This window comes from Eschscholzia californica, unplaced genomic scaffold (genome assembly GCF_041429995.1).
Source record: "Eschscholzia californica isolate CP2 unplaced genomic scaffold, dmEscCali1.0.p SCAF_1, whole genome shotgun sequence".
In the NCBI taxonomy this organism is placed as follows: Eukaryota; Viridiplantae; Streptophyta; class Magnoliopsida; order Ranunculales; family Papaveraceae; genus Eschscholzia; species Eschscholzia californica.
Genome location: NW_028238198.1, coordinates 70,531,276 through 70,543,134, shown reverse-complemented (window position 1 = coordinate 70,543,134; position 11,859 = coordinate 70,531,276). Strand labels below are relative to the sequence as shown.

At 35.1% G+C, this 11,859-nt stretch overlaps 1 protein-coding gene across 2 annotated transcripts; it reads left to right on the top strand.

Annotated features, from left to right (window-relative positions):
- The first annotated feature begins 4,944 nt into the window (after positions 1–4,944).
- Positions 4,945–9,906, top strand: LOC147568749 (E3 ubiquitin-protein ligase RHF2A-like). 2 transcript variants are annotated; one of them, XM_086655165.1, is made up of 9 exons: positions 4,945–5,145; positions 5,545–5,679; positions 5,807–5,853; positions 6,468–6,530; positions 6,627–6,735; positions 6,857–7,251; positions 7,356–7,463; positions 7,582–7,945; positions 9,689–9,906. In XM_086655165.1, exons 2-8 carry the CDS (start codon positions 5,554–5,556, stop codon positions 7,892–7,894), a joined length of 1,161 nt encoding a protein of 386 aa, XP_086511291.1. In that variant the 5' UTR covers positions 4,945–5,145; positions 5,545–5,553; the 3' UTR covers positions 7,895–7,945; positions 9,689–9,906. The 2 variants fall into 2 exon arrangements, with proteins under 2 accessions (XP_086511291.1, XP_086511292.1); XM_086655166.1 differs by having other exon boundaries at positions 4,946–5,145; positions 5,550–5,679.
- Positions 9,907–11,859: the final 1,953 nt, after the last annotated feature.

Here is an 11,859-nt window from a genome sequence, read left to right as displayed (position 1 = left end):
AAATTTAATATGAGAAGGTAATGGGTGATTGATGAGTGAAAGGCCCACTCTTTTCCCTTTTGGTGGATCACCTGGTTGAGTGGTTTCCCATTTTAATGTAAACCAAATGGGAGCTTTTATCAATGTTTGTGTGTGTGTGTGTGTGAGAGAGAAAGCAATTGTTTTCTAAAGAGTAAGAATGTACGATTTGAACTTCTGTGTGCCTCGTAGAAATACATACATGTTACTACTCAACTAGAATGGTCATTTCAGATACAGTCATGATAGGCCCGCCAAAAATCTTGGCGTGAAATCAGATCCAACGACTCACTTTCATGCGGTTTTATCAAGAGAGAGAAAGTAGTGCAAATCCAACTGTCCGATATAATTCCACTCCAACTTCGCGCTAATTTTTTGGTGGCTTCAACATTTTCCATTCAGAAAAAACGTAACTCGTGTTTAGGGTGGAATCATTATCAAGATTAGCCTACTATTACTCTTCTAGGGCCTTATTAAGTAGACATCTTCTTTTAACTAGATCTTATACTAATTGGCTTGAGTCATCTATTCTAGTGACCTTATTTGATCTATACCATTGATAGTTCATTAAAAAAATCCTAATTACTAAAATTAGTACATGAAAATTCATTCCATAAATAGAAATTTTCAATTTTAGGTCTCTACCCTTGTTTAAATATGTGAAACAATAGTTCTCTTTTTAGGTTGTTTGCTTGGTTAAGAGTAACTTGGATGTTCCATCAATGGTGGAGCCCTTTTTAAGTAACTTTGGGGTTTTTTTCTTCTTGGGTGCTAGTTTGTGAATGGTTTTTATTTATCTTATCGAGTAATTTATTGGTTAAGAGCCAATAAATGGGTCATTTAAATGGAATATGAATATTTATTTGCTTGCCTAGAGTCTTTTTTTTAGTAGGACGCGGCTCTTTGTGTAAGTGATGCATCATTAATATTGGCGTATGTAGATGAGTTCATTTTCTCTTAAAATATGAATATCGCATCTCAGACTAGCTTATGAACTTTTTTTTTTTGTTGAAATTAGCTTATGAACTTTTGTATTTGAATAAGAAAATAACAGGTAAGATAGCCACCTGTTGCGCGACTTCATAATCCAATTAAGTCTATTATCATTATATAGTTATTAATAATTTGAGAAATGAGGGGTATGAAAGCAATGTAATTGATTAAGATAGACGGCTCTAATGTCATTTCTATAATTCTTTGATGGTTTTCTTGACCCTTAGGGTTGACCAGCAGCCATGGAGTAGTCCATTTACACATGAACATGGTTGGCTTCTCATAGTCCCTAGTTGTCCTTTTCTTTTTTTTTTGTTGAAGGGTTCCCTAGTTGTCCTTAATGTTGACATTGTGTTTAGTATATGGAAACACCTATAATATTTGACTCGGTATGGTTGATCTTGTACTTGTTTTACATGTGTTATAAGAATATAAAAATGCCCAGAAGAAAATGTGTGTGGGTATATGAATTAAAGAGAAGGATTATAAGCATTTCATATGTTTTCAGTTTAGCCTAAATACAACCTCATTCTTGGAAGGCACACAAGTGTTAACATACTCTTTAACTTGGTGCTGTTTGTTTTTTTAGTTGTGTCTGAATCTGAATTGGCTGAATCTAAATTGACTGAACTGAATTGACTGAATCTGAATTGGCTGAATTGTTTCACTAATTGGATGTTTGTTTTCTAAATCTGAATCAGTATGTCTGAATAAAAAAGTTGACCATTTTATCCCTCACTAATATAATTAAGCCAAACAAGCCCCAAGCCTTAAAAAAAAAAACAAACAGACTTTAACGTGGCCAAATAAAAGTGGTAGTAAAAGCTAGGGTTTTTTATTTTTTCCTCTCCTCTCCCTCTTCTTGCCGTCTTGCCCTCTTGCCGGAAGTCTCTCTCTGACGAAAATATTATCTTGATCTCTCTCTCCCTCTCTAACCGATGGCAACTCTCACCGAATCTCTCTCCCTCTAACCGATGAAAAGTTCTCGCCGACTCTTTCTCTCACGATGGGGAGAACTCTCACTGGATCTGTCTCTTTCTTTTTCCCTCTTTCTCTCTCTACGCAAAGATCGGAAAAGCTAAACCCTCACACATCTGGGAGGGTTTCAAAGAAAATGGTTTAGTGACCCTCGCCAGATCTGACGAGGGTTCGAACAAGACGAACCTCCTTAGATCCGGCGAGGGTTCACCGATTTTCTTGGTGTGATGGTTCTATTCTGTTGGCGGTGTTCGTTGTGTGTTCTGTTCGTGTTGCTCCCGGTGTGTGGTGGTTGTCTGTTGATGGTGGTGGTGGGTTGTCTGTTGGTGGTGGTGGTGGGCTGTCTGTTGGTGGTGGTGGTGGGTTGTCTGTTGGTGGTAGTGATGGTTTTTCTGTTGGTGGTGGTCTCCCGAACAGCCTCCTGTGTTTTTGGTGGCTTGGTGGCTGGGTGGTGGTGGTTGTGTCGGTTGTAGTAAAATGTTGGAAATTTTTTTATTTATGGGGGCAGAAGAGTCTTTTGACAAATTTCAGCAATTGACCCTATATTTCAGACTTGTTTTGAAGTCTGAAATTTGTGGACTCTTTTTTAGCCCATTCAGACCATAGTCCAATTCAGTAAAATTTTCAGATTTTTTAAAATTAAAAAGCAAACATCTGAAATCTGAATTGAGATTTCAGATCTGAAAAAATAAAAAAAACAAACAGCACCTTAGTTTACTAACAGATTATATTCTTTTTTTTTTTGTTGTTGTTGAAAGCAACAGATTATATTCATTTGAAGAAAATTTAAACATATCAAGAAAGATTAAATTTAATTTGGAAGTATTTGTTGTGATTAACTTTGACTATTGTTTACTTTTATGAAGTTTATACACACATCCTTATGAGAAAATGAAGTAATCCGATAGTAAACTATATTGTTTGATGCACAATATGCACCCATTTGAATCTCTGCTAGAACACTGAAACTACTAGACCTCGTCTCTGGAATCAACATTTGATCAATTGTTTTGAGAATGTACTAATTGAAGTTGCGTAGTGGCTAACACTTTTATAATGTGGGAATACTTAGATTGATAGTTTTATTCCATCTTTATCTAGTTTTTGAAATGTTTTTCACCAATACGGTTGAATGTATCTCATTCAAATGGGTGCATATTGTTTGATGCACAATATGCACCCATTTGAATCTCTGCTAGAACACTGAAACTAGTAGACCTCGTCTCTGGAATCAACATTTGAAATGCTTTGAGAATGTACTAATTGAAGTCGCGTAGTGGCTAACACTTCTATAATGTGGGAATACTTAGATTGATAGTTTTATTCCATCTTTATCTAGTTTTTGAAATATTTTTCACCGATACGGTTGAATGTATCTCATAAAAAAAAAAAAACACGGTTGAATGTTAAGCTTTTCGCCATATCTTAAAGTATAAATGTAAAATAAAAGGAAGAAGAAAATAAAGCCTCTCATGAGTTGCTTTAGAGGTGTGGTAGTTAGATGAATATTGTATCTTTGATGAGGTATCAAGTTATCCTTTGTAATCATTTGTGTAGGAATCATTAAATCTACAAGAAATGTGTTGAAACACTTTTGACTATTCAACTTTTCTTTTGATTTTTTTTTTTTTCAATTATTTTATTGAAGAGAATCTACAAAAAAATGTGTTGTAACATTTTATTGTATGTGATAATCTCAAAAAGAAATTCTAATGTCACAAACTATTCATAACTTAAACAACATTATCATTCTTCTCCAATGACGATAAGTTGCATTAGGTAGTTCGAAAACATAAGAAAATATAATCTAACTAACTCACTTTTGTGCTATTTTATCAATTTCTCACCAAAACCATTCATGTTTAAAAAGATCTCAATTATTTTTGGATCATCAAATGTACTTTGATTTCTTTTTGTTGTGTTCGACTGATCCTTGACCACTTATAGTAGAAAGAAATTTATGACGGTAGCTTCTGTCTCAAAGATTTTTCTTAAGTCAAATTTTGGATTAAAATCACATATCTTTACAAAAAAAAAAAGTGATAGGTGGAAGTGAAATAGACTAAAATTCTTATTGGAATGGACCAACTCTTATACTTAATGAGCTTTCCTTATCGATTTGTCTATCAAATTTCTCTTAGATTTCAAAACTTCCAAATTAGTGATGATGAGGAAAACCATTAAGGAACAAAGTGGGATTATCTTTCTTTAGTGACCACATCTACCTTTTTGTCTGTTGGTCATTTCATTACGTTTGTTTATTAAATTGGATCAATTTAAGATCTATAGAAATGTCAAAAAGATGCTTAGTAGTGTCTCAAAGGCTTCATAAAATATTATACTTCTTTGATATTACTTCCCCCTCTAGATTTTGTCTATATTCTCTTTGACTTGATAAGAATGGAGGTAGAACATGGGCACCACCATGGATCTTTTGGGGTTGGGAGTCATGTTTCTTTTTTTGGATGAAACTTTACACTTTATTTATAAAAATAGAAAGATTACATAAGGAACCCATAAATAAATAAGGGTTATTTCCCTAATGGCCCCCTACTTTGTGACCAGCTTCTTGCCTAGCCCCCTACTTTACGAGAAATGTCCATATGGGCCCCTCCCGTTATAACACCGTTACTCTCTCTCTTCCATTTCTTTTCTCTCTCCTCCAACATGTTTTCTCTCTCTGCCACCTCGTTAAAACCTGCCAACTCATCATCTTCTCCGGGAAGGTCGCCGGCCGACGACCTTTAAACCTAAAAAAAAAAAATTTCATCTCTCCTCTCTCTCTCTAAAAAAAAAAATTTTTTTTTTTTCACCTCCCTCTCTCTCTCTAAACTCCGGCGAAGGGGCTAATATGAAATTTTGCTAAGTGTAAGGGTGTACCACTAAAAACCATATTTCACGAAGGGGCTAATATGAAATTTTGGTAAAGAAACAACCGGTCAAAAATAGAAGACAAGGCCGCGTCAGAACGTGTCTCCCATTAATTTTCTCCATCTTTTGTGAAAGCAAGCTAGGGTTCATTTCTTTCTGGTTCTCTCTTTTCTTTTCCTCGATGGATTTCGAGTAAATCAATTCATGAAATTCAATCTTCAGTTTGAAATTCACGAACGATTTCTCGACTCCCTCAATTCGACTTTTTGATAACATTAATCGGAGGTAAAACCATATTCTTTCCCTCAACAATCTCTTTTGAAAATTTTCAACTTGTTTCATTTATCTCGATCATCTCTCTTAACCATGTCTTTTATTAGGGTTTTGATAGTTTCCCTGATTCTAACGCTTGTTTTTCTTTTCTCATTTTGTTCTGTTAAAAAGTGATATTTTTTTCAATGATAATTGATTCTCATCAAGTATTATGAGATTTTCCGGGTTATAGAATATCGCAGGGTTAATGAATTTAGAGGATTGAATTGGGGCAAATGTAATATTGGGGTTTTTCGTTATATGGTGGTTCTAATATTTAAATTGTTGAAGATTGTCAAAATTTCCTCTGAAACTGTAGTTATATGATGATGTAATGAGATTGTATAATGGGGATTGTTTTTTCTTTTTAAGGGTAGAGAGATGAATGAAAAGAGTGAGAGCCATCTGACATCCCCTGCTGCTTTTGTGGAGGGGGGAGTTCAGGATGCATGTGATGATGCTTGTAGCATCTGCCTTGAAGCCTTCTCAGAAAGTGATCCTTCGGCGGTGGGCATCTTTCTTTCATTTGTGTTTCTTTAATTTTACCCAATTTTTATTCATATTTCTTATCTTTAACTTGAATCTCCTTGTTTTATGGTTTGCATTCCTTATGTTTTCTTCTTTGTATTTGCAGCTTACAAACTGCAAGCATGAGTATCATCTTCAATGCATCCTTGAATGGTAAGATCTGTTCACTTTCTTTTCGGTGTTGTTTTTTTGCTGAGTATTAGCATTACATTCACTAGAAATGTTCTCGCACTTTTGTGGTACTTGATTTCCTATTTATCTTTCTTTCGCTTATTGATTAGCGGCTTATGTCAAGAGAAGTATTTATATATATACATGATTGTGATTATTTTGATGTCCCACTCTGATTCAGTTTACTAAAATCATGGATTCATGATATTAGAGCATGTGCTATTGTTTACTTTTACTTTATGGTGAATGAGAGTAGTTCCATTTGATCCTATTGGTTTCCTTATCATTATACTTGATACTTTATGTGTTTCGATGAGATGGACATAGTGATGAAGTAAAACCCCCTTCTAGACTTTTGCACATTATCAGCCTGCAGAACCTGTTGATGGACATTGTATTATATTTGCTAATACTCATTTTCATTTATCAATTTTTCACATTCTTATGATGGAAATAGCTATTAAATGCTTAGTGTGTTTGTCAGGTTGAGACTCACCCCGAGCACGAGCCGATCCTCGAGTAGCTCGGGTTGATCGTCCTAGCCAGGCTGCATAACAAAGAACCCTATTTTAAGAATATCATTTTACATCCTGCAGGTGTCAAAGAAGTTCGCAGTGCCCCATGTGTTGGCAAGCCATCAGCCTAAAGGATGCTACAAGGTTCGTTGAAACTGCTCACTGATTTTCTGTTCCAATTGTAGTTTCAAACAGTATTTGTATAATTAGGCCTATCCTGTGTTATGCTCGGTTTGGCAGTCAGGAACTTCTTGAGGCAGTGGAGCAGGAGAGAAAGTTCCGATCCACTCCATCACGGAACACTACGATATTTCGTCATCCCACATTGGGAGATTTTGAAATTCCACATGTCTGTAATCCTTCGCCTGTATTTTTTTTTTCCTATTGTTCAATGAAAATTGTAGAGTAATTTAAGATGTTGGAATTTCTCTCATTTATATAATACAGTACCTTTTTTGACTTCACTGCAGTTATCTTTAGGTGCAAATGATATCGAATTAGAAGAGCGTATAATTCAGCACCTGGCTGCTGCTGCTGCAATGGGGAGAGCACATCATATTGCTAGGAGGGAAAGCCAACGGAGTAGATCTACAGCTCAAGCCCGTCAGCAAAACATGAGGTTTTCCTCCAATCCTGAAGTAGCTGCTACTGGTCCTGTTTCTTCATCTCCAGCTAATAGAAGAGGACAAAATGAACAGTTTCCTATAGAAAATTCAACTACTCCATCAGTGCCACTTACATTGATAGGAGAAGAATCATCACGACATGGACAGCAGTTACCTCCTGCACTTGCTGATCAGATTCCCTCCCCAGCATCTCGATCCAGAAACACTGCAAACCATCGTGGTTTCTCTTTTAGTAATATGTACGCAATAGGGACTAAACTTGCTTAGTTGTTATCGGTGAAACTTAACATATCTGGAGTAGATTTTTTTACCTAAAATAATTATTTTACTTCAACATGTGTAGGAACTCTCCCAGTCGATCTTCTCCAGCAAATCAAGATGGAGCTGGACCATCTGATTTCCATTCGTTTTCAGAATCTTTAAAATCTCGACTGAATTCAGTTTCAATGAGGTTAGTACGACGTTGGAATTACTATATTTAGGAACCATGTACATGGTCAATATGATAATCATCTCTCTGTTTCATGTCTCTCTCGACAGTATCTTATTCCTCTTTTCCCCTTATGAAGGTATAAAGAGTCCATCACGAAGGGCACACGAGGATGGAAGGAAAGGCTATTCTCTCGAAACACTTCAATTTCCGATCTCGGGTCCGAAGTTAGGAAAGAGGTAAACGCTGGACTTGCTAGTGTATCGCGGATGATGGAGCGCCTGGAGACCAGAGAAAATAGTAGAGCAACCAGTTCCTCCGTATCAAATATATCAGACGGTGTGTCAGATACCGACCGTAGTAACCAAGGGATTGCAGAGACTCATGATAACACCCGTCTTACCGAAAGAAATACATCCATATCCTGCGCCGCACGTTCAGGTCCAAATTAAAGTTTTCCTTTAAATATTGACCAGTGGAATACATCGACGTCATCATTTAAGGTGAGTCTAGATCTTCTGCCCAACTGTCTTACTACCAAATTTATGCATTTCATATAGTTGGAGTGAAATTTGAGTTTACTATGGTAGATTCACACTTATCGTCTTCTAGAATATTATCTTTATCACTTTCCGATACATGCATCCTATGATACTCCTTAATCGTTTGTCTTCTGTTGTTTATATTGACACTGAATGTTCGTATTATTAAATATTCAAGCAGTTAGTGTTTATATATATAATCACACTTATATTTTGTTTTCTTATGTTTCCATATGATCATGTTCATATCCATATCTTATTTCACTGCATTTCTTATACATATCCCAAAATCCAGATGTCTTGCTTATTTCCGCCTTTTTTACTCTTCTCGTGAAACTTCTTTGAGCTAGTTCCAGTCTTTGAAAGATATTAATATACATCAGGTTATGTTGTCTTCTTAACGACATTTAATATCTGTTGATTCGATTTTTTTTCTTAAATAAGTATTTTTCCTGAAAATCTTACTTCTCATATTTATTGAGTTTAGAAGATACTTATTCGTGTCCTTGCTTGCTTGCTTGCTTGCTTATCATCAGCTACGACCAAAACATCTTAAACCCAACAGCCAAATGTGTAGTTTTTAGTATTTTTACCGTGTAACTTTAACTCCAAAAGGCACGTACACCCTTTATTTGCAATTTTCACTTCCAGGTTCAAATACGCCATTCACATCTTAATGACATATTTTACCAATTATATCCCCATTTGTCATACATATAATGAACCCATATAATGAACCCAATTTCTCTCATTGCGAAGTTTCATTACACACTGAGCAGAACCATGTATCTCTGAAGTTGGCATTACACCTATTGTATCTGTAGGCTTAGCAATAGTACAATAATTTGTCGCTAAGCAGTTGCGGACGGGGTCGTCTATCGATCTAGTCCACAATCCCGATCCCTGGTAATAGGATCGGCTATGGACCAGCTTGGGAGCAGGCATCCTTCAAATATATATATATATATATATATATATATATAATTAGATAATCTGATGTTATATACAGTTTCTTTTTTTGAAATTGAATACGATCTACGATTGTCATTACAATGGCATTGATACATCAAAGATGTTATATACAGTTGACTTGGGGGGATCGGCTCGGTATACCCCTGATCCCAGTCCACGAGTTATGCGGGTGGATTGGGGATCCAAACTGCTTAACTTTGTCGTCTACCCCCGATCCCACTCTGCATGTACCTCTACTGTTCATCAATTAGATTAATATGCAAAAGATTTACACTATCAAGATCCATGAGTGTATAAATATATGCTCTTAAGTTATAACCCAACTCTAGTTGGACATTTATATATTGATAGTATATAAAATCTATATACATATATGTGGCTCAAGACCTTAATGAGTCACCTTGTGGCGACGCTTCTATCTTTCTTTCCTGCCAGGTTAGCTTTTAGAAAATCTTATATCTTTTGGTAATGTAGACATCACGATTTCCTTTTCTCTCTTCTTTGTAGTGATTGTAAGTCTGAACAGTGATTGTTCATCTTGAATTCCTTATCAATTATCTATCAGTTTAGCTCAGTAGTAAAATCATCGTGTATAATCTTTGTGACTATCTGAAGCCGAGAATCTCAGTTCACTCTTGTTCTGAATTATATTCGATATCATTTGATGATGTTCTGTTGCAGTTTTTGTGATTCATGAACTGTGGGCTAAGAATTATATATTTTGTTTTGCAGGTTAGGTATGTGTACTGAAGTATCAACTGCTATTTATTATCTTTTCTTTCTTCCTTCTAAACCCAAGGCAGAGAGGCTCATGGAGAAGAAAGGGATGATTGTGGTCACGAACAAATTTTATAATGTATACAGAAAAACTGTAAAAAAAAAGAGAAGCTTCTTCCTCCCATTTGACTTGAAACATAATATTATTTAAGTGCATACTTAAACTTGTACAATCTTTACATATTCCTGCATTTTTGATTACCTATTTTTCTTCTGATTGTCTGGATCTGAGTCATCTGAATCTGGCTTATTTGACATCCAACTGAAATGGGCCCAAAAATCATATTGGGTCAAAATCGTGCGTCTGAAACAAAATAAATATTCTGAAAGTTGATTTGAAATACTCCCTCCGTCTCAAATTAAGAGACCCACTTTCTCTTTTGATTTGTCTCAAAATAAAAGACCCATTTCTTTTTTTGTCATATAAAATCCATCAAATTTTCAACATTGTCCTTTATCTCTATATTATACATTTCTCCTCAAACATATATTTTCGGTAACAATCTAATTTGGAAGAAAAAATAACATCCAATTTGGAAGCAAAAATACCATACAAAGGCATGAACAATTTGGATTGTTACCGAAAATAATTTGATCATTAAATAAAATACAAATTTCTTCCACTTATTTTTTGTAAAGAAATTTAATTTGAATTTAACCAAAAAGAGGAATCTCACTAATCTGAGCATCAAATGAGGGTATAGGTGGAAGAAAAAATATGTGAAAAATTTGTAGGAATTTAGGTCTGGGTCTCTTAATTTGAGACGGAGGGAGTACAACTTATCGTTATAAAATAACAAATATGGGAGTCTCTCTTTCTTAATTGGATCTGTGTCGCCCACCACCCTTTGGTTTAGTTGTTGGACAACCCTCTTAATCCCATGAGCCCATAAGGTCATGAGATCGAGTCTCGGTGAAAGCAGTTTGCTAACAAAATTTATCTCATGTATTTTAGGTAATGTAAAAAGTAAATAATATAATAAATTTGTCAGGGATTAGGCCTCTTTCATGTTGTCGGGCTTTAGATCACTTTTATATGGTGAAAGCAGTTTGCTATCAAGATTTATCCCTTGTAATTTAGGTAATGTGTAAAGTAAATAATATAATAAATTTGTCAGGGTTTAGGCCTCTTTCATGTTGTCGGGCTTTAGATCACTTTCATTATGATTAAATTAGACAGTTATCGTGCTCATCACATCTTTATGATGTACCAATGCCTTGTAACGACTAACATAGGTCGTAGTCCAGTTCTCAAAAAAAAAAAAAAAAATCCCTATCTGGTTCTCCTTGTGTTTTATGTCCATTTGGTGGTCCTTGACTCCTTAACTTGATTTACTTGGAGGTAAGATAATGTGGTATCATTAAACAAAGTCAACATCTAGAGTCTCATGCATATTATGAGATTTGTGAGCTCAATTTTTGCAATCAACAATTTAATCACTGATTTATGTAATCGAATATAATAACACTCCCACATATCACTGTCATAGTATCAACTACACTCAGCATAAAATATAACATTATGTAAATGTTTATTAGTAATAATGCTAACACTTAGGAGGTACTAGAAGATTGTGTACCTAATGATAGATTGTAAAGGTTTTTATTAAGCATACTAGACTTGATTATATATGGACTTTTAATCTGAATAACACATGGGTTTATATAGAATTAAATGTCACAACTTGTAATATTTGTAAAGTGTGAGTTGTATTACTCCTTAATTTAATTACTAGTTAATTAGCACATGAAATATTAGATTTTGTGATCCTAATTCCATGTGTCCTAACCAAATGTCAACTCCTTTTTACTATAAGCGTATTTTGAGTACACTATGTATAATATAACATAAACAGAAAAAACATATGTATATTCATTTAAATGGTGTTAAATCTTTTACAATTTTTGGGAGAAATGGTGAAATGTTATAGGATGGTGTGGACCAGCCTTCCGGGCTGTTAGTGATACTGTCCGCTTTGGCACACCTGGGTCTCACGGTTTTAAAAGGCCTCACTAGGAAGGGTGTTTAACCTCTTAAGAGGAGCACCATACTCCTGTCTCCCACCAATGTGGGATTGCTTTACAACATGAAAGACAATTTTCTTTTTCACTGCACTTAGCAAGCT